The sequence below is a fragment of the Trachypithecus francoisi genome, unplaced genomic scaffold (genome assembly GCF_009764315.1).
Source record: "Trachypithecus francoisi isolate TF-2019V2 unplaced genomic scaffold, Tfra_2.0 Lachesis_group21, whole genome shotgun sequence".
In the NCBI taxonomy this organism is placed as follows: domain Eukaryota; kingdom Metazoa; phylum Chordata; class Mammalia; order Primates; family Cercopithecidae; genus Trachypithecus; species Trachypithecus francoisi.
The window spans coordinates 41,307,238-41,332,563 of NW_022681467.1; the positions used below are offsets into that span (position 1 = coordinate 41,307,238).

Consider the following 25,326-nt stretch of genomic DNA (forward strand, 5'->3'; position numbering starts at 1 on the left):
CCATTAACTGAATAGTCCCTATCTTTCCCAAGCCCTCTTCCTTAGGGGCCAGTTCATTCTCTTTTCTTTAGATCAAGAGGAACACTAAGGGATGTGGAACAGGTGGTTCATGCTGCTGTTGCTAAGGAGTAATTGGCACAGAGTGGCTATGGTCTTCCCTGTCATCCTGCTGTGAGTTAGTGGAAATTAATCAGTGTGGTACAGAATCTCCTACTCTGTGCAACTGCAACTCCTCTGAAATGATCCTGGGATTAGATCCAGGGCTGGGTCACATGTAGCTAACTGGGACATGAAGCCAAATGTGAAGAGGTTTCAGGAGGACAGGCCATGCCCAGAGGCAGGTGTGCAGTGTTATACTCCAGTCTAGTACTTCTTGCTGGGCCATTCAATGAAAGAGACATCAGAGAATAAAACTTCCCCCATCAGACCAGAGGCTGTTAGTCACCTCTGAGGCATCACCAGGCTTTGGGTATCTCAGGTTTGTCTTCACCTTTCTCAAGAGCTTCCCTTGGACAAGGACGTCTTAGGAAAGAGATCATCATCAACCACCAACAGACGTCAAATGTAGTCGGTGGGCTGTAAGAGCATGATCTCCAAGAGACCTTATTTGGTATTTCCTCAGATAGCCTCCCTTACCAAGCATCCTCTCAAGCCATCTCCAAACATGCCTTCTAGACACTACAGGCATGTCTGATTTTACTGAGCCTTGTTCTGTTGCACTTCACAGCTATAGTGTTTCATACAAATTGAAGGTTTGTGGCAATTCTGCATTGAGCAAGTCGTCTGGCACCGTTTTTCCAACAGCATGTGCTTACTTCATGTCTCTGTGTCACATTTTGGTAATTCTCAAAATATTTCAAACTTGCTGGGTGCAGTGGCTCTCCCCTGCAATCCCAGCACTTTAGGAGGCCGAGGTAGGTGAATCACCTGAGATCAGAAATTCGAGACCAGCCTGACCAACATGGTGAAATTCTGTCTTTAATAAAAATACAAAATTAGCTGAGTGTGGTGGCGCATGCCTGTAATTCCAGTTACTTGGGAGGCTGAGGCAAGAGAATTGCTTGAACCTGGGAGGTGAAGGTTGTAGGGAGCTGAGACCTCGCCTTTGCACTGCAGCCTGGGCAACAAGAGTGAAACTCCATCTCAAAAAAAAAAAAATTTCAAACTTGTTTTATTATCATATCTGTTGTGATGATCTGTCGTCCATAATCTTGGTTATTACTATTGTAATTGTTTTGGGGCACTATGAACTGCACCCCTAAAAAACAATGAATTTAATGGATAAATGTTGTTTGTATTCTGACTGCTCCAACAACTGGGCATTTCTCCATCTCTCTCCCTCTCCTTAGGCCTCTCTATTTCCTAAGACACAATAATATTAAAATTAGGCCAATTAATAACTCCACAATGGTCTCTAAGTATTCAAGTGATAGGAAGGGTTCTATGTCTCTCACTTTAAATGAAAAGCTGGAAATGATTACAGTTAGTGAGGAAGGCATGTCAGCAGCCAAGATATGCCAGAAGCTAGGCCTCTTGTGCCAATTAGCCAAGATATGAATGTGAAGGAAAAGTTGTTGAAGGATGATGATAAGAAAGCAAAACAACCTTATTGATGATATGGAGAAAATTTTAGTGGTCTGGGCAGAAGATCAAACTAGCCACCACATTCCCCTAAGCCAGAAACCTAACCAAAGAAAGGCCCTAGCTCTCTCCAATATTAGAAGGTGAAAGAGGTGAGAAAGTTGCAGAAGAAAAGTTGGAAGTTAGCAAAGATTATTTCATGAGGTTTAAAGAAGCCATCTACATAATATAAAAGTGCAAAGAGAAGCAGCAAGTGCTAATGTAGAAGTTGCAGCAAGTTACCCAGAAGATCTTGCAAAGTGATGAAGATGTCTACACTAAACAACAGATGTTCAGTGTGGAAAAAGCAGCCTTCTGAAGGAAGATGTCATCTAAGACTTGTATAACTAGACAGCAAAAGTGAACGCCTGGCTTCAAAGCTTGAAAGGACAGGCTGACTCTCTTGTTAGGGGCTAATGCAGCTGGTGACTTTGAGTTAAAAGTAATGATGATCATTTACCAATCTGAAAATCCCAGGTCCCTTCAGAATTCTGCTAAATCTACTCTGTCTGTGCTCTATAAAGGAGACACCATCTTGATGATAGCACATCTATTTACAACACGATTCACTGAATATTTTGAGTCTGCTTTTGACACCTAGACACCTACTCCTCAAAAAAAAAAAAAAAGATTTGTTTCAAAATACTACTGCTCATTGATGACGTGCCTGGTCACCCAAGAGCTCCAATGGAGATGTACGAGGAGACTAATATTGTTTTCATGCCTGCTAACACAATATATAAATTCTGCAGCCCATGGATCAAGAAGCAATTTTGACTTTCAAGTCTTATTGTTTAAGAAATACATTTTATAAGGCTATAGATGACATAGAAAGTGATTCTTCTGATGGATCTGGGCAAAATAAATTGAAAACCTTCTGAAAATGATTCACCATGATAGATGTCATTAAGAACATTCATGATCGGCAGCAAGAGGTGAAAATATCAACACTAACAGGAGTTTGGAAGAAACTGATTCCAACTCTCATGGCTGATTTTAAGAGTTTCAAGACTTCATGGAGGAGGCCACTACAGATGTGACAGAAATAGCAAGAGAACTAGAGTTAGAAGTTGAGCCTGAAAATGTGATTGAATGGCTGGAATCTCATGATAAAACTTGAATGGATGAAGGGTTATTTTTTTTTTAAGTGATAGGATCTCACTCAGTTGCCCAGGCTGGAGTACAGTGGCATGATCAGAGCTCACTGCAGTCTTGAACTCCTTGGCTCGAGCTATGCTCCCACCTCAGCTTCCCTGGCAGCTAGAACTACAGGCATGCACTACTGCCCTTGGCTTTTTTTTTTTTTTTTTGTAAAGACAAGGTCTCCCTAAGTTCCCCAGGCTGGTCTCAAGTTTCTGGCCTCAAGTGATCCACCTACCTGGGCCTCCCGAAGTGCTGAGATTATAGACATGAGCCATGGCACCCAGACAAGGAGTTGCTTCTAATGGATGAGCAATGAAAGTGGCTTCTTGAATTAGAAACTTCTCCTGGTAAGGATGCTGAAAACACTTTTGCTACTTGGGAGGCTGGGGCAGGAGGATCACTTGAACCCAGGAGTTTGAGGCTACAGTGAGCTATGATCCTTACCACTGCACTCTAGCCTGGGTAGTAGGGCAAGACCCTGTCTCTTAAAAAAAAAATAGCAACTCCTCATCCATGAAAGTTGTATCATTATACTGTTGAAATGACAACAATGGATTTAAAATATTACATAAACTTATGATAAAGCAGTAGTGGATTTGAGAATATTGACTCCAATTTTGAAAGAAATTCTTCCATGGAAAGAAATTCAAACAACATCACATGCTACACAGAAATCTTTCATGAAAGGAATAGTCAACTGATGCAGCAAACTTTATTGTTGTCTTATTTTAAGAAATTTCCATAGTCACTTTAGTAACCACCACCCTAGTCAGTCAGCAGCCATCAACATTGAGGCAAGACTCTCTACCAGCAAAACAATTATGACTCACTGAAGGTCAGATGATCACTAGCATTTTTAGCAGTAAAATACTTTTAATTATATACATTGTTTTTAACATATAATGCTATTGCACACTTAATAGATTATGGTATAGTGTAAACATAACTTTTATATGCAGCAGGAAACCAAAAATATGTGTGATTCTCTTTATTGTGGCAGTTGGATCTGAACTTGATCTCCAAGGTATGTCTGCATTAAGAGAAGCAAAGTTTTTTTTTTTAGTAGAGACGGGGTTTCACCATGTTAGCCTAAAAAATACAAAAAACTAGCCGGGCGAGGTGGCGGGCGCCTGTAGTCCCAGCTACTCGGGAGGCTGAGGCAGGAGAATGGCGTAAACCCGGGAGGCGGAGCTTGCAGTGAGCTGAAATCCGGCCACTGCACTCCAGCCCGGGTGACAGAGCGAGACTCCGTCTCAAAAAAGAGAGGCAAAGTTAGCCAGGCACGGTGGCTCATGCCTGTAATTCCAGCATTTTGGGAGGCCGAGGCCGGTGGATCACCTGAGGTCAGGAGTTGGAGACCTGGCCAATGTGGTGAAACCTCGTCTCTACTAAAAATACAAAAATTAGCCAGGCGTGGTGGCGCACACCTGTAGTCCCAGCTACTCGGGAGGCTGAGGCAGGAGAATCGCTTGAACCTGGAACTCAGAGGTTGCAGTGAGCCAAGATTGCACCATTGCACTCTAGCCTGGGTGACAGTGTGAGATTCCATCTCAAAATAAACAAGTAAACAAACAGAAACAATGAGAGGCAAAGTTACCTGCCAGGGGCCACATGGAGAGTAACCTTCCATGTCCAAATCCAGTGCACTTTGCCATGTAAACACACTATAGGTGCCAAACTGCTCTATTCCCTGTCACTGGTGCCAGTGCCATGAACCATGAATTTTACTAGAAGCGGTTGCTCCAATCACTGGTGTCCTGACCTGTGTTCCAGAGAGCTCTCTGGACAGCCTACCCTGCCCCAGGGAACTCAAAGGCTATACCTAGAATATTGCAGCTGGAAAAGGTGCCCATTTGGTTATGACGATGTGCTCTGTCTTCTATGGAAGCATCTGCATACCTCCATATTATTTACAGTAGGATGGTGAGGACTCCTGAAAGACCTTGAACTTCATGGAGATATGGGAGGAATCAAATGCATATTCTGCCAAGATCTGGGTCTCCAAAATGTTAAGTCCTAGTCATCAGAGAATCACAGATGAGGTCTGGCCTGTTGGTGACCAAATGCATAGCATTATGGTTTCCACTGCTTTTGCATTATTTGTTCTCTTCCTATGCTCCAGACATGCTCCTTCGAGATGTGAATGCAGATGGGAGGATCCTAAAAGGATACTCCCCACCTCAAATATCATGGTGTTGGGCAGCTCCTGCCTCATTTCCATACTTTGGCCACAGCGATGCTCACAGTGAGTCCATACTGATGCTGTCATCAGCAATATGTGCCCCATCCCAATCTCTAGTTCATCCTAACAAACCTAGGATGCCTATATCATGCAGTACAGAAAGTTATCTGAAACGCAAGGGTTGGGTTTAGGTGCTGAGTGCAATATCTATCATCAAGAAAAGTCCATTAGCCAAAAATATAGTTAAAATAACTATGACATGAAGCATTCAAGGATAGTCTTCTATCCAGGGGAAGTCTCTTATAACTCTGCCATTAAATATACATTCTTTAGGATTATACCTATGTGTCCAGTGTCTTAACTTGGGAAGAGTTCACTTCCTGAAAATTTTTAGTGACAGATGGTAAAAGGTAGAAAACTAAGTATCTGAGTGAAAAGGCACTAAACTTCAGATTTCTGAGGCTATTCTGGATCATTGTGGCTGGTACATGGTGACCCCTTGCCATGTTGATTCAAGTATTCTATTATTTAAAGACTTATTGGACTATAGTTTTTTTAATTAATTTATTTATGTTTTAATTGACAAAAAATCATATATGTTTATCATGTACAATATGATGTTTTGAAACCTGGATACGTTGTGGCATGGCTAAATCTAACTAATTAATATATGCATTACCTCACTTATTTTTTATGGTGAGAACACTCAAAATCCACTCTCTTAGTAATCTTCAGGAATACAATACATTAACTGTAGTCCCCCTGTTGTACAGCAAATCTCTTGAGCTTACTTCTCCTATCTAACTGAAATATTTGTTTAAACTTGTATATATGGAAAGCAGTTTTAGAATTGTTTATCCATATCTCTGTGAGAAACCATTTACCAAAGACCTGCTCTCTAAACAACTGAGTGAAAGTGCTGCTGAAAATTCCCCACATTAAAAATGGGACAGAAATAAAATTCTGTTCTGTGAAGCCCATGAAATTAGCCTATCAGTTCTAAGCTTATCAGATGGGATGGCAAATTTGGAAGCTCATCTACAATGTAGGAGAGGAACAATACTGGAGATTTGTAATAAGGGTACTCATGGGTGGTGGGATGATCTGAAAAAAGGCAAGGCCACTACTGGTAAATGAGTTTATTCATCAAGTGTTTGCTCTTGTCCAGCTGTCAGTAAAAATAGACTGGTGTTCCTAAAAGTAGCCACACGGTACTACTATGAGACTTCTTAAACATTTCCTGCCCACACAGGTGGCAGCCTGGTGGGAAGCTAGGGTTTTAGTAATATTCATCGGTTTTCTGTAAAAGAAAAAGGTTAGATTTTTAGAAGCTAGAGAACTCTGAGAAACAAGCATTCATTCCCCCTGCTTAATAGTATCCATGTTCACCAGACAATGGGACAAGAATACTTTAACGTAACAACAGGAGTTGCCCACTTCTGAGTAGGTGAGGTATTGGTCTATTGAACAAAAAACGGTGGAGACTTTGGGCCTGGCTGAGCCAAATGGCCCATGGGAAAGTCTGACTATGGAAGCAGTGGTTAGAAATCTGGACAAATTTAGGAAAAAAATAGGAAACTATGGTGTAATACAAAGAAGACAGCACAGACAGGTATTGATTATATAATGAAAGAAGTAATGGGGTCTAAGCTAGTGTCTTGATTTACTTGCCAGTGAATTACTTTCCAAGTTAAAGGGACATTGTCTTCCGTTATTTTTGTACCTAGAATTTGGGGTACCTCAGTCTTCTGTTTAGGAATAATAGCCTCTGCGAAGGGAATGAGAATCAGTGAAGATATACACCCAAGCAAACATCTCCCAACTCACGACGTTTATCCAGCAGATGTTTCCACAATAGGTCCAGCAGCACGTGTAATTTGTGTCTTTACATCTAAAGGCTTTAGAACACTTCTTGGTACATTCTTTGACCTTTGGCTTTCCCCAGCACTCTTCAAGTAACAATTCCTTCTCTGAAATTTAGATGAGATGGTCAAAGGTTGATAGTACGTTTCAGCCAAGCGTGGAAAGAAAAGCCCTTCATATGTTTAACCGTTCCTCCTGGAATCTGGGCCCCAAATCCCAACCAAGATATCTATTTGCCTTTTAAGGGAATTGCCTTCATGAGCCTCCTCAAATTCCTGTCATTATACCTTCACTGACCCCATTGCATCTTTACTGACCTCTTTTCCTTCTCAACCTCTGCAGGCTTTACCACTGTTGCAGGCCTCTGGGTCCTCTCTGAGCATCCCAGCGATACAGTTCAGTCAATCCCCAGCATTCACGTGCCCTCCTATGAAATCTACATTTACATAACAGGAGATCTCAGGGCCTGGCATATCTTGTAGCCTCATTGCAATGCCTATTTCACAGTGTGGGAAGCTAGGCCAGGTCAAGTAAGAAACAGATTCTCTCCCTTTTTCTTTCCCTACTTGCTGACTCTGTGTTTAATAACTCAGCCTCTCTTCAAATTCTTATCTCTCTCACTCAGTTTTCTTAGCCCCTCCATTCATCCCATTTTCTTATCATATGAGAGGTTGCCCCACTGAGAACTGATCTCAAGCCTCTTTCCTAACTTTTCACATTCTGAAAGCCTTGCCACTGAAACTAAGGATATGTATTAAGAAATGCCCATTTGGTACTCATATGACAAAGTATATGCAGCTAGTGCACAGAGATACCAGTATAGAGCTGCAGAATTAGCTCTATACTGACATCTCACCCTCAAAGACAGTCTAACATTGGAAAATGTTTTTATGTTTATAGCTTATGGTATATATACACACACATGTGTGTGTAAATATATATATTTAAATATATATCTTATATATGAATATATATAAATATTCATATATATTTAAATGTAGATACATAGATACATAGATACATAGATAGAGAGAGAGATGGAGAGAGAGAGAGATAGACAGATATTGCTACTTTCAAGGTTAAAAGAGGAAGCATTAAAGGACCTCAGCTTAGGGATTTCTTGAATCTCTGTGCACACAAAGTTGTCTGATTCTCTGATGGGTGATCCTATGAAGGTGGGTCCTGAGTCAGATACAGCAGACATGAAACCCCCTTCCTTGTTCAGAAACAAGCTCATCCCCCTCCTGTGGCCCTTAATCCAGCTTCACCACCTACTGGAATATTTTTTCTTCTTCATTTCTCCCAGCACAGACAGTAGCACCATACAGAAGAATGTCATAAGCATGAGTATCCACAGCTTCATGAGGCTGACCATATGTGTCTGAATATATGTTGTTGGAAGGATTGTTTTTCTTCCCAGCTGCTGCTAGAGATCAAGACATATAAATAGGGAAAGAGAGGTGTGAAGCAAGAGAAAGTGCTTGTCGAATTTCTTCATTCTCTATCTTCTCACTATTCCCCCTTGCCCTCTGCCTACCCAACAACTGGCACACCTAAGCTGAGTGTTAGCTTTGCCAAAACGAATCTCTCCATCTCACACCTCATGTTTTCCTTTTGCTGGAAAAAAATGTAATGTGTTGCCTTATTTTGATTAAAACATAATTCAAATTCAGCTTACAAAAAAATTTTTGATCTTTTATTTTAGGTTTAGGGTACATGTGAAGGTTTGTTACATAGAAAAACTCATGTTGTGAGAGTTTGTTGTCCAGATTATTTCATCACCCAGGTATTAAGCCCAGTACCCAACAGCCATCTTTTCTGCTCCTCTCCCTCCTCCCACCCTTCACCCTCAAGTAGACCCCAGTGTCTATTGTTCCTTCTTTGTGTTCACGAGTTCTCATCATTTAACTCCCACTTATAAGTTGAGAATATGCAGTATTTGGTTTGAACAAATTCTTTTTGAAAATGTGTTGAACATTTATTGAACACCTACTATGTGACAGGCACTATTATACACCATATATAGAGAGAGGATCCTTAACTTATGATGGTTTGACATACAACTTTTCAACTTTATGATGGTGCAAAAGCAATACACATCCAGTAGAAATCATACTTTAAGTACCCATCAACAATTCTGGAGGTTTTTTGCTTGGTTTTTTTGTTTTTGTTTTTGTTTTTGCTGTTACATAATATTCCATTCTGTGAATATGTCACACAATATGTATTCATCTTCATGAAAATGAACATTCAGGTTGTCTGCAGTGGTTTCACTGTTGAAACCATAAAACTAAAGCAGCCATGAACAAATACACTATTCTCCTGCACATGAATGAGAATTTTTCCCCTTTCCATCCATGCTTAATTTTTCTCTTTAATGTTTTTTTTATTTTCAGCAGAGTATTAAATACATTACATGAGCTATTCAACACTTTATTATAAAATAAGCTTTGTGTTAGATAATTTTGCCCAACAGTAAGCTAATGTTAAGTGTTCTCAGCACATTTAAAGTGTTAGCTTACAAAATTCTTAAAACATAAAAAAGTACATAGAAGAAAGTGAAAATATTTCTAGTTATTCCACTATATCGATGTACAATATTCTATCTTTCATATGTGCATAGATTATAGATTTTTTATAAAACAAAAATTATATAAGCTTGCTGTTACATAATGACTTTTAAAAAACTACTTCATTAAGATATAACTGACGTATAAAAAGCTATTTATAAGACATCGTGGCCGGGCACGGTGGCTCAAGCCTGTAATCCCAGCACTTTGGGAGGCCGAGATGGGCGGATCACGAGGTCAGGAGATCGAGACCATCCCGTCTAACACGGTGAAATCCTGTCTCTACTAAAAAATACAAAAAAAAAAAAAAAACTAGCCGGGCGAAGTGGCAGGCGCCTGTAGTCCCAGCTACTCGGGAGGCTGAGGCAGGAGAATGGTATAAACCCAGGAGGTGGAGTTTGCAGTGAGCTGAGATCCGGCCACTGCACTCCAGCCTGGGCGACAGAGCAAGACTCCGTCTCAAAAAAAAAAAAAAAAAGACATCTTCAGTGTATACAACTATAATGAATTTGAAGACAAGTATACACCCATGTAATCATCACCACAATCTAGGCCATAAACATATCCATCGCCTCCAAAAGTTTCCACTGGCCTCTTTACTTATTATTTGGTGTGTGTGTGCAGTAAGAATAAGATCTGTCATCTTAACAAATTTTTAACTTTGCAATACAGTATTGCTAACTATGGGCACAATGTGCTATACAACAGGTCTCTGAGATGTATCCATCTTGTATAACTGAAACTTTGTGCCCTTTGACTAATATCTTCAATCTCTCTGCTTGTTATTTGGTCTGTCCAGGGTATCTAATTCTTCCTGATTTAAGTTAGGAGAGTTGTATTTTTCCAGGAATTTATCCATCACTTCTAGGTTTTCTAGTGTATGTGTGTAAAGGTGTTCATAGTAGCCTTACATGATCATTTGTATTTCTGTGGTGTCAGTTATAATATCTCCCGTTTCATTTCTTAATGAGCTTATTTGGATTTTCTCTCTTATTTTCTTGGTTAATCTTGCTAATGGTATATCAATTTTATTTATCTTTTCAAAGAACCGGCTTTTTGTTTCATTTATTTTTTGTATCTTTTTTTGTTTCAATTTCATTTAATTCTGCTCTGCTCTGATCTTAGTTATTTTCTTTTTTTATTACACTTTAAGTTCTGGAGTACATGTGCAAAACATGCAGGTTTGTTACATAGGTATACATGTGCCATAGTGGTTTGCAGTACCCGTATTTCTCCTAATGCTATCCCTCCCCCAGCCCCCCACCCCCTCAACAGGTCCTGGTGTGTGATGCCTGCCCCCTGTGTCCATGTGTTCTCATTGTTCAACTTCCACTTATGAGAACATGCGGTGTTTGGTTTTCTGTTCTTGTGTTAGTTTGCTGAGAATGATGATTTCCAGCTTCATCCGTGTTCCTACAAAGGACATGAACTCATCCTTTTTTATGGCTGCATAGTATTCCATGGTGTATATGTGCCACATTTTCTTAATCCAGTCTATCATTGATGGACATTTGGGTCAGTTCCAAGTCTTTGCTATCATTAATAGGGGTGCAATAAACATACGTGTGCATGCGTCTTTATAGCAGCATGAGTTATAATCCTTTGGGTATATACCCAGTAATGGGATCACTGGGTCAAATGGTATTTCTAGTTCTAGATCCTTGAGGAATCACCACACTGTCTTCCACAATAGTTGAACTAGTTTACAGTCCCACCAACAGTGTAAAAGTGTTCCTATTTCTCCACATCCTCTCTAGCACCTGTTGTTTCCTGACTTTTTAATGATTGCCATTCTAACTGGTGTGAGATGGTATCTCATTGTGGTTTTGATTTGCATTTCTCTAATGACCAGTGATGATGAGCTTTTTTTCATATGTTTGTTGGCTGCATAAATGTCCTCTTCTAAGAAGTGTTTGTTCATATCCTTCGCCCACTTTTTGATGGGGTTGTTGGGTGTTTTCTTGTAAATGTGTTTAAGTTCTTTGTAGATTCTGGATATTAGCCCTTTGCCAGATGGATAGATTGCAAACATTTTCTCTGATTCTGTAGGTTGCCTGTTCACTCTGATGACAGTTTCTTTTGCTGTGCAGAAGCTCTTTAGTTTAATGAGATTCCATTTGTCAATTTTGGCTTTTGTTGCCATTGCTTTTGGTGTTTTAGTCATGAAATCTTTGCTCCTTCTTATTTCCTGAATGGTATTGCCTAGGTTTTCTTCTAGTGTTTTTATGGTTTTAGGTCTTGTGTTTAAGTCTTTAATCCATCTTGAGTTGATTTCTGTATAAGGTTAAGGAAGGGATCCAGTTTCAACTTTCTGCATATGGCTAGCCAGTTTTCCCAACACCATTTATTAAACAGGGAATCCTTTCCCCATTGCTTGCTTTTTTCAGGTTTATCAAAGATCAGATGGTTGTAGATGTGTGATGTTATTTCTGAGGTTTCTTCTGCTGGGTTTGGATTTGGTTTGTTCTTGTTTCTCTAGTCCCTTGAGGTGTGACATTAGCATGTCAATTTGGGCTCTTTCAGTCTTTTTGATGTAGGCATTTAGGGGTATGAGCTTTCCTCTTAACACTGCCTTTGCTTTATCCCAGAGGTTTTGATAGGTTGTGTCACTATTGTTGTTCAGTTCAAATAATTTTTTAATTTCCATCTTGATTTCATTTTTGACCCAATGATCATTCAGGAGCAAGTTATTTAATTTCCATATATTTGCATGGTTTTGTAGCTCTTTTTGGAATTGATTTCCAGTTTTATTCCACTGTGGTATAAGAGAGTGCTTGATATAATTTCAATTTTCTTAAATTTATTTTTTTTAATTTTTAATTTTTGGAAACAGAGTCTCGCTCTGTCACCCAGGCTGGAGTGCAGTGGTGCAATCTCAACTCACTACAACCTCTGCCTCCCGGGTTCAAGCAATTATCATGCCTCAGCCTCCTGAGTAGCTGGGACTACAGGCCTTTCCTGGCTAATTTTTATATTTTTAGTAGAGATGGAGTCCCACCATGTTGGCCAGGCTGGTCTTGAACTCCTGACCTCAGGTGATCCACCCCCCTCAGCCTCCCAAAGTGCTGGGATTACAGGCATGAGCCACCACACCTGGACCAATCTTCTTAAATTTATTGAGGCTCATTTCATGCCCTATCATATGATCTATCTTGCAGAAAGTTCCATGCGCTGTTGAATAGAGTGCGTATTATCCAGTTGTTGGATAGAATGTTCTGTATATATCTGTTAAGTCCATTTGTTCCAAGGTATAGTTTTAATCCATTGTTTATTTGCCGACTTTCTGTCTTGATGATCTGTCTAGTGCTTTCAGTGGAGTATTGAAGTCCCCCACTATTTTGTGTTGCTGTCTATCTCATTTCTTATGTCTATTAGTAATTGTTTTATAAATTTGGGAGCTCCAGTGTCAGGTGCATATTTGTTTAGGATTGTGATATTTTCCTGTTGGACAAGGTCTTTTACCATTATATAATGTCCCTCTTTGTCTTTTTAACTGTCTTTTTTAACTGCTTTAAAGTTTATTTTGCCTGATATAAGAATAGCTACCCCTGCTCACTTTTAGTGTTCATTTGTATGAAATGCCCTTTCCACCCCTTTAATTTGTTGTGAATCCTTATGTGTTAGGTGAGTCTTGAAGTCAGCAGATGGTTGGTGAATTATTTTTCCATTCTGCAGTCTGTGTCTTTTCAGTAGAGCATTTAGGCCATTTACATGTGTTTCCAGAATTTGTTTGAAGATTTAGAGCTCCTTTTAGCAGTTCTTATAGTGGTGCTTTGATAGGGGTGAATTCTCTCAGCATTCGTTTGTCTGAAAAAGACTATCTTTCCTTCATATATGATGCTTAGTTTCACTGGATACAAAACTCTTGGCTGATAATTGTTTTATTTGAGGAGGCTGAAGATATGGCTCTAATCCCTTCTAGCTTGTAGGGTTTCTACTGAGAAATCTCCTATTAATCTGATAGGTTTTCCTATATATGCTACCTGGTGCTTTTGTTCACAGCTCTTAAGATTCTTTCCTTCATCTTAACTTTAGATAACCTGATGACAATGTGCCTAAGCAATGATCTTTCTGTGATTAATTTCCCAGGTGTTCTTTGTACTTCTTGTATTTGGATGTCTAGGTCTCTAGCAAGACTGGGAAAGTTTTCCTCAATATGTGTTTTCCCCACATATTGAGGAAATATATGGGATACATGGGAAAAATATGGGAAAGTTTTCCTCAATATGTGTTTTCCCCACATATATTTTCCAAACTTAGATTTCTCTTCTTCCTCAGGAACACTGATTATTTTAGGTTTGGTTGTTTAACACAATCCCAGATTTCTTGGAGCCTTTGTTCATATTTTCTTATTCTTTTTTCTTTGTCTTTGTTGGATTGGGTTAATTAAACCTTGTCTTCAAGCTCTGAATTTCTTTCTTCTACTTGTTCAATTATATTGCTGAGACTTTCTAGAGCATTTTGCATCTCTGTGTGTCCAATGTTTTCTGAAGTTTGTATTGTTTTTTCTTTATGCTATTTCCTTGAATATTTCTCCTTTCACTTCTTGTTTCTTTTTTTTTTTTTTTCTTGCATTGGGTTTTACCTTTCTCTGGTGCCTTCCTGATTAGCTTGATAACTAACCTCCTGAATTCTTTTTCAGGTAAATCAGGGATTTCTTCTTGGTTTGGATCCATTGCTGGTGATCTAGTGTGATTTTGTGGGGGTGTTAAAGAGCCTTGTTTCATCATATTACCAGAGTTGGTTTTCTGGTTCCTTCTCATTTGGGTAGGCTCTGTTAGAAGGAAGGTCTACGGCTGAAGGCTATTGTTCAGATTCTTTTGTCCCACCGGGTGTTCCCTTGATGTAGTACTCTTCCCCTTTTCTTATGGATATGGCTTCCTGAGAGCTGAGTTGTAGTGATTGTTATCTGTCCTCTAGGAATAGCCACCCAGCAAGTTTACCAGGCTCTGGGCTCCTATTCATCATAAGACAGCTGAATATTTGTAATTTCTTCTCTTTAGAAAAAAAGTGTCAGCCGGGCGCGGTGGCTCAAGCCTGTAATCCCAGCACTTTGGGAGGCCGAGACGGGTGGATCACGAGGTCAGGAGATCGAGACCATCCTGGTCTACACGGTGAAACCCCGTCTCTACTAAAAAATACAAAAAACTAGCCGGGCGAGATGGTGGGCACCTGTAGTCCCAGCTACTCGGGAGGCTGAGGCAGGAGAATGGCGGGAACCCAGGAGGCGGAGCTTGCAGTGAGCCGAGATGGCGCCACTGCACTCCAGCCTGGGCTACAGAGCGAGACTCCGTCTCAAAAAAAAAAAAAAAAAAGAAAAGAAAAAAGTGTCATTGATAATATTCTTTCAATTGGAATTTTGTTAAATTCATTATTAACTTCAGATCACAAATTTATAGATCTCAAATTTGTAGATTCTAGGTAAAGTATACTGCCTATTTTATAACCTGGATAGTTGTTTCTGTCTTTTTCTCCACCAGGATTGGTTTATTTTACCAACAGAATACACATGTTGTCTTACTATAAGAGATAAATTATCCCTCATTTGTCACCACACAAAATTGTTGGCATAGCATGGGACAGAGAACAAAACCTGAACACTAGAATCAGAGAGACCTGGGCCCAAATGAATCCCAATCGCAACACATTTAGTTTAGGACCTCAGTTTCCAATATATAATATGAGAGTTATATTAGTATCACATTCACATTGTGAATGCATGAAGCCCTGAGCATAGGGCCTGGCACACAGATCATGCAAATAAATGTTGGCTATTATTATTATTATTATTAAACTCTCTTTTCTCCTCCAGAGGGGTGGAAGTTATTTAATTTCATTGACTTTGTAGTGGTCTTCTTAAAACTTTCAACTATTTAACCTACTTGGAATTAATTCTACTGATTGACTGAGGTTCTAGCCTTCATTCATCTGTCATAAATTCATTCATCCCACAATATTAAATGACTACTGTAAGCCTGGCACTATTATAAGCAATGAGGATACAGTAGAGGACAAAGCTGACAAAAATCCCCGCCCTCATAAAGTTTGCTTTATAGTCGGCCAGGCACGGTGGCTCAAGCCTGTAATCCCAGCACTTTAGGAGGCCGAGACGGGTGGATCACGAGGTCAGGAGATCGAGACCATCCTGGCTAACACGGTGAAACACCGTCTCTGCTAAAAAAAAAAAAAAAAATACAAAAAACTAGCCGGGCGAGGTGGCGGGCACCTGTAGTCCCAGCTACTCGGGAGGCTGGGGCAGGAGAATGGCATAAACCCGGGAGGCGGAGCTTGCAGTGAGCTGAGATCCGGCCACTGCACTCCAGCCTGGGCAACAGCGAGACTCCATCTCAAAAAAAAAAAAAAAAAAAAAGTTTGCTTTATAGTCAAGGGAGAGGCAATAAATAAGGTATATAAAAGAAAGATGTAATATGCTACATAGAGATTGGTGTAAAGGAGAACAAAATAAATTTTTTAAGGGTCTAGGACCCGGAACACAAAAAATGCAAAATAAGTGCTGGCTATTATATCAGGCGGCTCATTGGTGGTGTGAGTTAGGGCTTGGAAAGAGGGGGTTAAGTATTGTTCAAAAAAAAATTCGGCCGGGCGCGGTGGCTCAAGCCTGTAATCCCAGCACTTTGGGAGGCCGAGATGGGTGGATCACGAGGTCAGGAGATCGAGACCATCCTGGCTAACACAGTGAAACCCCGTCTCTACTTAAAAAATACAAAAATCTAGCCGGGCGAGGTGGCGGGCGCCTGTAGTCCCAGCTACTTGGGAGGCTGAGGCAGGAGAATGGCGTAAACCCAGGAGGCGGAGCTTGCAGTGAGCTGAGATCCGGCCACTGCGTTCTAGCCTGGGCGACAGAGCGAGACTCCGTCTCAAAAAAAAAAAAAATTCATCAGTTTTTTCTTCACTCCTTTCTCACTCCCAGCCTGCTCCTTCACTCTCCTGAATCCAAACAAAAAGAAAGAGGAGAGAAACAGATACAAAGGAGAAGTCTAGATAGGATACTATGAATTGCACCATCATGAGGGAGATATTGTCCCTTCCCTACAAGTAACCAATTTTCCCTGAAAGTCCCATTTTTGCTTAAATGTTTTCAACCAAGCAGAAGAAAATATGCATGAATCAGTTGAAATCCTTCAAAGGCTCAAAATTAGGAATAGTACCTACAGACATTTTAAAAGGTACAAAGCCTTTGAGAAGGACTAAATTTATTCTCCTCTTGGCACATATGAAAAATTATAAAACAGAAAAACAAAAAAATTGAGGCACATGGGCCATAAAATAGGTTGCCTTTAACTCACTTTAAGCTATTATTTGGAAATAATTTCAAACTTACAGGGGTAAGAATAGTACAAAGATCATCTGCATACTGTTTACCCGGATTCACCTATTTCCTTTCCCTCTCTCCCTCTCTCCCTCTCTCTCTCTCCTCTCTCTCTCTCTCTCTCTCTCTCCCCCTCTTTCTCCCTCTCTTATTTTTTGAGCAACTTGAGAGCAAGTTTCATTTGTCATGGCCCTCATTTTTAAATGCTTCCGAGAGTATTTTTTTTAATACTTTAAGTTCTAGGGTACATGTGCACAATGTGCTGGTTTGATACATAGGTATACATGAGATATGTTGGTGTGCTGCACCCATCAACTCGTCATTTACATTAGGTATTTCTCCTAATGCTATCCCTCCCTCAGCTCCCCACCCCCCGACAGGCCCCAGTGTGTGATGTTCCCCGCCCTGTCTCCTAGTGTTCTCATTGTTCAATTCCCACCTATGAATGATAACATGCAGTGTTTGGTTTTCTGTCCTTGTGATAGTTTGCTGAGAACTATGGTTTCCAGCTTCATCCATGTCCCTACAAAGGACATGAACTCATCCTTTTTTATGGCTGCATAGTACTCCGTGGTGTATATGTGCCACATTTTCTTAATCAAGTCTATCATTGAGGGACATTTGGGTTGGTTCCAAAAGTCTTTGCTATTATGAATAATGCCACAATAAACATACATGTGCATGTGTCTTTATAGTAGCATGATTTATAATACTTTGGGTATATACCCAGTAATGGGATTGCTGGGTCAAATGGCATTGCTAGTTCTACATCCTTGAGGAATCGCCACACTGTCTTCCACAATGGTTGAACTAATTTACACTCCCACCAACAGTGTAAAAGCATTCCTATTTCTCCTCATCCTCTCCAGCATCTGTTGTTTCCTAATATTTTAATGATCTCCATTCTAAGTGGTGTGAGATGGTATCACATTGTGGTTTTGATTTGCATTTCCCTGATGACTAATGATGATGAGCATTTTTTCATGTGTCTGTTGGCTGCATAAATGTCTTTTTTTGAGAAGTGTCTGTTCATATCCTTTGCCCACTTTTTGATGGGGTTGTTTACTTTTTTCTTATAAATTTGTTTGTGTTCCTTGTAGATTCTGGATATTAGCCCTTTGTCAGATGGGTAGATTGCAAACATTTTCTCCAATTCTGTAGGTTGCCTGTTCACCTGATGGTAGTTTCCTTTGCTGTGCAGAAGCTCTTTAGATTAATTAGATCCCATTTGTCAATTTTGGTGTCAATTTGGTTGTCAATTTTCATTGCCATTGCTTTTGGTGTTTTAGTCCTGAAGTCCTTGCCCATGCCTGTGTCTTGAATGGTATTGCCTGGGTTTTCTTCTAGGGTTTCTATGGTTTTAGGTCTAACATTTAAGTCCTTAATCCATCTTGAATGAATTTTTGTATAAGGGACCCAGTTTCACCTTTCTGCATATGGCTAACCAGTTTTCCCAGTACCATCTATTAAATAAGGAATCCTTTCCCCATTTCTTGTTTTTGTCAGATTTGTCAAAGATCAGGTGGTTGTAGATGTGTGGTGTTATTTCTGAGCCCTCTATTCTGTTCCATTGGTCTATATATCTGTTTTGGTAACAGTACCATGCTGTTTTGGTTACTGTAGCCTTGTAGAATAGTTTGAAGTCAGGTAGTGTGATGCCTCCAGCTTTGTTCTTTTTGCTTAGGATTGTCTTGGCAGTGAGGGCTCTTTTTTGGTTCCATATGAACTTTAAAGTAGTTTTTTCCAATTCTGTGAAGAAAGTCATTGGTACCTTGATGGGGATTACATTGAATCTATAAATTACCTTGGGAAGTATGGCCATTTTCATGATGTTAGTTCTTCCTATCCATAAGCATGGAATGTTCTTCCATTTGTTTGTGTCCTCTTTTATTTCATTGAGCAGTGGTTTGTAGTTCTCCTTGAAGAGGTCCCTCACATCCCTTGTACTGTGGATTCCTAGGTATTTTATTCTCTTTGTAGAAATTGTGAATGGGAGTTCACTCATGATTTGGCTCTCTGTTTGTCTGTTATTGGTGTATAGGAATGCTTGTGATTTTTGCACATCGATTTTGTATCCTGAGACTTTGCTGAAGTTGCTTATCAGCTTAAGGAGATTTAGGGCTGAGATGATAGGGTTTTCTAAATATACAATCATGTCATCTGCAAACAGGGACAACTTGACTTCCTCTTTTCCTAATTGAATACCCTTTATTTCTTTCTCTTGCCTGATTGCCCTGGCCAGAACCTCCAATACTATGTTGAATAGGAGTGGTGAGAGAGGGCATCCCTGTCTTGTGCTGGTTTTCAAAGGGAATGCTTCCAGTTTTTGCCCATTCAGTATGATATTGGCTGTGGGTCTGTCATAAATAGCTCTTTTTATTTTGAGATACGTTCCATCAATACCAAATTGATTGAGAGTTTTTAGCATGAAGGGCTGTTGAATTTTGTCTAAGGCCTTTTCTAAATATATTGAAATAATCATGTGGTTTTTGTTGTTGGTTCTGTTTATGTGATGGATTACATTTGTTGATTTGCAAATGTTGAACCAGCCTTGCGTCTCAGGGATGAAGCCAACTTGATCATGGTGGATAAGCTTTTTGATGTGCTGCTGGATTCGGTTTGCCAGTATTTTATTGAGGATTTTCACATTGATGTTCATCAGGGATATTGGTCTAAAATTTTTTTGATGTCGATGCTATTCCTTTCTGCTTGTTAATTTTCCTTCTAACAGTCAGGTCCCTCAGCTGCAGGTCTGTTGGAGTTTGCTGGAGGTACACTCCAGACCCTGTTTGCCTGGGTATCACCAGCAGAGGCTGCAGAACAGCAAATATTGCTGCCTGATCCTTCCTCTGGCAGCTTCGTCCCAGAGAGGCACTCAATCATATGAGGTGTCTGTCGGCCCCTGCTGGGAGGTGACTCCCAGTTAGGCTACACAGGGGTCAGGGACCCACTTGAGGAGGCAGTCTGTCCGTTCTCAGAACCCAAATGCCGTGCTGGGAAAACCACTGCTCTCTTCAGAGCTATCAGACAAGGACATTTAGGTCTGCAGAAGTTGTTTGTTGCCTTTTGTTCAGATATGCCCTGCCCACAGAGTTGGAGACTATAGAGGCCTAGGCCTCGCTGAGCTGTGGTGGGCTCCACCTAGTTCGAGCTTCCCGGCCGCTTTGTTTACCTACTCAAGCCTCAGCAATGGTGGATGCCCCTCCCCCAGCCAGGCTACCGCCTCACAGTTCGATCTCAGACTGCTGTACTTGTAGTGAGCAAGGCTCTGTGGGCGTGGGACCCACTGAGCCAGGCCCAGAAAAGAATCTCTTTGTCTACAGGTTGCTAAGACCTTGGGAAAAGCACAGTATTTGGGTGGGAGTGTCCTGATTTTCCAGGTACAGTCTGTCACGGCTTCCCTTGGCTAGTAAAGGGAAATCCCCCTACCTCTTGTGCTTCCTGGGTGAGGCGACACCCCACTCTGCTTTGGCTCACCCTCCATAGGCTGCACCCACTGTCCAACCAGTCCCAATAAGATGAACCAGGTACCTCAGTTGGAAATGCAGAAATCACCCATCTTCTGCATCAATCATGCTGAGAGCTGCAGACCAGAGCTGTTCCTATTCGGCCATCTTGGAGCCACCTCCTCCATGAGTATTTCCTAACAACCTGAGCATTATCTTACATGATCATACTACAGTTATCAACTTTGTTAAATTTAACCTTGATCAAACATACTTTTATCTGTTCTATCATGAGTATTAAATTTTATCACTTCACCCAATACTGTCCTTTGTCTTTTATGAAGTTCAAATTTTAGAAAAATACAGCCAACTTTTTCTTCGAACTGCATAGTCCTCAATTGGGGTTTATCTGAGATTTCCTTAAGATTAGATATAAGTTATGTATTCTCGGTGGGAATAGCATCTGGGTGATGCTGTGTCCTTCTCAGGATATCACATATGGAGGCACACAATGTCTATCCATGTTATCTTTCTCTGCCTCAGTTTCTCCATTTGAACAACATAAACAATAATTTATTCCATAGAGGGATAGTGTTGGCATGATGCAGGGGCATGATTTGGGCAGGGAACCCATCCAAGCAAGACAAAGGTGAAAGCTTTTACAGGCTCACACTTCCAGCCCCAGGACCTTGACCCCCACCTACCTTTGAAGATGTTGGAGTTGGAGGTGCTGATAACCTACTTGACTGGTGGCTCTTCTTCCTTGCCTCTAGGAACTGCAGAGCCCCTACACAGTGAGTAGGTGGTGAGCAGAACAAATCAATTATGCAGATCTTAGTCATGCTTCTGGTTGTGGCAATCTGTAAGTTCTGTCCCAAACCATAAGTTCGGTACATATAGAACATTGTCCCTGAATTCCTATTCAAGGAGTACTTTCTTCTTTTTGCTGCAGGCAATATAGATAGAGACAGAACACTGTGGACCTGCAGAATCCTCTCCTCCCCAACACACACACAAGTCTGGCTGATTGTGGACACTCAGACACAAGTCTGGGTGATTGGGGAGTGGAAGGAGGATCTACATATCTTTTTTTTTCTAACATTGTGTGAGGACCTTCATAAAGTCTCATCCATCTTTATATTAACTTCTCCATTGCTAGCACCAGCCTAACACCACCTTATCAGCAATCTCTTGTGACTTTTGTGAGGAAAAGAGAGATCTCTTCCATGAGGGCTTGGAAAATGTCACGTAACATGTAGATTTTAAATATGTAGACTTAAACTAAACTCAAATCCTACCTCCCACTTACTCTAGGAAAGTCACTAATCGTCTCTGTGCCTCAATTTCCCCCTTTTTTTTTTTTTTGAGACGGAGTCTCACTCTGTCGCCAGGGCTGGAGTGCACTGGCCGGATCTCAGCTCACTGCAAGCTCCGCCTCCCGGGTTTACGCCATTCTCCTGCCTCAGCCTCCCGAGTAGCTGGGACTACAGGCGCCTGCCACCTCGCCCGGCTAGTTTTTTGTATTCTTTAGTAGAGACGGGGTTTCACTGTGTTAGCCAGGATGGTCTCGATCGCCTGACCTTGTGATTCGCCCGTCTCGGCCTCCCAAAGTGCTGGGATTACAGGCTTGAGCCACCGCGCCCGGCCCAATTTCCCCTTTTTTTTAAGTGAGAATAACAGTACTTTCTTCATAGGATTTTTGGGAGGATTCCATGAGTTATTTTGTGTTAAGCACTGAGACCCAATGTCTGGCATATAAGCAGTGCTATGTATGGTTTGTTAAATAAACCAATAAAACACTTATTGAAGTATTCAGAATCACCCAGCTGAACACCAAATTCACTATGAGTCAAATATTTAACAGGTATTAACCAATACTCTCAATGACCCAGTGAGTTTAGTGCTAAACATTTATATTTTGCAGATGCAGAAACTGAAGCACCGAGGCGCTAAGCAACTTGCCCAAGGCCACACAGCCAATGAGTGGTAGATACAAGATTTGAAAAGAAGTGAATCCAGAGCCAGGTGTGCAAGATGGTGAAGCCCACAGCTTTTCCTGGGCCTCAGAGCCACGATACATCTTGGGCTTATTCCCATCACCAAGAGCACTCTCTCTAGGTACCCTTACAGTGCTAGCACAGGGGCATAATGGGAAGGGAAATTTCAGGAGCTGAGCTGACTGTGAGAGGCTCTGAGTAAGTCGTGACTGGGTTTAGGAATAGTCCCAGAGTTGTTTGGTTGGGATGAGAAAGTGGGAAAGTGGGAGAGAAGCAAAGCCTGTGGATCATACTAACATTTTCTTCTCTAGTTCTATTTCCTTGCTTCTTCCCACTTTACAACATATTTTTGGCTTTGGCCTCTTCCTGGGACCGCCCCCCCCCCCCCATCATTTTATATCATTGACTTCTCTCCATAGGAAAAAAAAAAAGATTTCTTTTCAGGATGTCATTTTTTGCTCTTGTACTAATACAAGAGCACTAATACACAACTCATGCTTAGTGCATAAATCTTGTAAAAATATGAAAATGGCAATTAAATTTAAAAATCACTGATAATCTTGTCAACCTGTGCTAACATTTGTGCATATATTCTAGTAGACTTTTTCTTATGTACATATATGTTTTTATATAGTGGATAATCCTGTGAATATTTTTATGTTTAACCTTTACAATAAATGTTTTCCTGTATTCCTAAATATTTTCAAAAATTTCATAAATTGGTAGATTCTCTGCCAATTAATCACCAGTTGTTGACAAGTTTGGTGGTTCCAGTTTTTCCCTATTGTAGAAATTCACTATTAGTTACATAATTATAACTAAATCCTTGAGTATTTATTTATTAATTCCTTGGGAAAGCTAATAAAAGTAGAAATACACATAAGTTAGAAATACACATAATTCAATCTGTGCATAAATATTACCAATTCTCTCTTCATAATGTTTAGGCTATACTTGCACCAACAAGGAAATGGTCTGGGCTGGGCGCGGTGGCTCATGCCTGTAATCCTAGCACTTTGGGAGGCCGAGGCGGGCAGATCATGAGGTCAGGAGATCGAGACCATCCTGGCTAACATGATGAATACCCCGTCTCTACTAAAAATACAAAAAATTAGCTGGGCGTGGTGGCGGTCACCTGTAGTCCCAGCTACTCAGGAGGCTGAGGCAGGAGAATGGCGTGAACCCAAGAGGTGGAGCTTGCAGTGATCTGAGATCACGCCACTGCATTCCAGTCTGGGTGACAGAGAAAGACTCCGTAAAAAAAAAAAAAAGAAAAGAAAAGAAATGGTCTGAAAACGTCAGACCATTTCCTTCATCTTGACCCTGACAATAGACATTCAGAGGATTCAGATAGATGGTAAGTCGGAGGAGCCAGCAGGTTATTGACTATTCACAGTTGTCTAGTGCCACAATCGCAGGCTTTACACTCATCCGATGGAAACTTAAAACACATCTTTACAGCGGCAGATACTAAAAAATTAAAATTAAAATTAAAAAACCATCTTTATCATTTGCTAACTCCATGACCTTGGGTAACTCATTTTACTTCTGGAAAAACTCCATTTAATCACACAGAAAAATGAGAGTACAGGCATACCTCAAAGATACTACAGATTCAGTTCCAGGCCACCCTAATAAAGTGAGTCGAACAAATATTTTGGTTTCTCAGTGCATATAAACGATATGTTTATACCATACTGTGATCTACTAAGTGTGTGACAGCATTATGTATAAAAACAGTGTACGTATCTTAATCCAAAAATACTTTATTGATAGAAATCAATAACAACATCTCTCAAAACCACACACTTACATGTGCTTGTTAGTACATGCTCCTGTTCCTGAGTGACTTTTTGGTAAACAACAAAATTAAGAAAGAAATCAAGAAGTTTTTTAAAACTAATAAGAACAAAGACACAACATACCAAAATCTCTGGGACACAATTAGAGCAGTGCTGACAGGAAAGTTTATAGCACTAAATGCCCACATCAAAAAGTTAGGAATATCTCCAATTAACCTAACATCACACCTAGAGGAACTTGAAAAACAAGAGCAAACCGACCCCAAAGCTAGTAGAAGAAAAGAAATAACCAAAATTAGAGCTGAAATGAACAAAATGGAGAAAAGGGAAACCATACGAAAGATCAATGAAACCAAAAGTTGGTTCTTTGAAGAGTAAATAAGACTGGTAGACCACTAGTTAGACTAATAAGGAAGGGGAAAATCCAGATAAACACACTCAAAAATAACAAAGGGGATATTACCACTGACCCCATAAAAATACAAACAAAAATCAGAGACTATTACAAACACCACTATGCACACAAACTAGAAAACCTACACAAAATTGATAAACTAGTGGAATCATGCAAACTCCCAAGATTAAACTAGGATGAAATTGAACAGACCAATAACAAGTACCCAAATTTAATCAGTAATTTCAAAAAAAAACTTACCAACCAGAAAAAGCCTTGGACCAGATGGATTCATAGCCAAATTCTACCAGATATATAAAGAAGAGCTGGTGTCAATCCTACTGAAATTATTCCAAAAAATTGAGGAGGAGGGACTCCTCCCTAATTCATTCTATGAGGTTGGCATCATTCTAACATCAAAACCTGGCAGAGACACAACAGAAAAAGAAAACTTCAGACCAATATCACTGATGAACATAGATGTAAAAATCCTAAACAAAATACTAGCAAACCAAATCCAGTAGTACATCAAAAAGCTAATCCACCACATTGTTTCCTGTTGGGAGCTCCCTGCAATACGCCCCCCACCAAAAAAAACTAATTCACCACAATCAAGTAGGTTTTATCCCTGGGAAGCAAGGTTGATTCAACATATGCAAATCAATACATGTGATTCATCACATAAACCGAACTTTTAAAAAAATGGTCACCAGGCGCGGTGGCTCAAGCCTGTAATCCCAGCACTTTGGGAGGCCGAGACGGGTGGATCACGAGGTCAGGAGATCCAGACCATCCTGGCTAACACGGTGAAACCCCGTCTCTACTAAAAAATACAAAAAACTAGCCGGGCGAGGTGGCGGGCGCCTGTAGTCCCACCTACTCGGGAGGCTGAGGCAGGAGAATAGTGTAAACCTGGGAGGCGGAGCTTGCAGTGAGCTGAGATCCGGTCACTGCACTCCAGCCCGGGCGACAGAGTGAG

At 40.5% G+C, this 25,326-nt stretch overlaps 1 protein-coding gene across 2 annotated transcripts; it reads right to left on the reverse strand.

The window, feature by feature from the left end:
* Window positions 1–6,069: 6,069 nt before the first annotated feature.
* On the reverse strand, window positions 6,070–24,701 carry WFDC11 (WAP four-disulfide core domain 11). Of its 2 annotated transcripts, none has more exons than XM_033185371.1 (5): window positions 24,613–24,701; window positions 20,859–20,941; window positions 8,084–8,234; window positions 6,773–6,915; window positions 6,070–6,245 (listed from the first exon to the last, which is right to left on the reverse strand). In XM_033185371.1, exons 3-5 carry the CDS (start codon window positions 8,181–8,183, stop codon window positions 6,225–6,227), a joined length of 264 nt encoding a protein of 87 aa, XP_033041262.1. In that variant the 5' UTR covers window positions 8,184–8,234; window positions 20,859–20,941; window positions 24,613–24,701; the 3' UTR covers window positions 6,070–6,224. The 2 variants fall into 2 exon arrangements, with proteins under 2 accessions (XP_033041262.1, XP_033041261.1); XM_033185370.1 differs by having other exon boundaries at window positions 24,609–24,670.
* Between the last annotated feature and the right edge of the window lie 625 nt (window positions 24,702–25,326).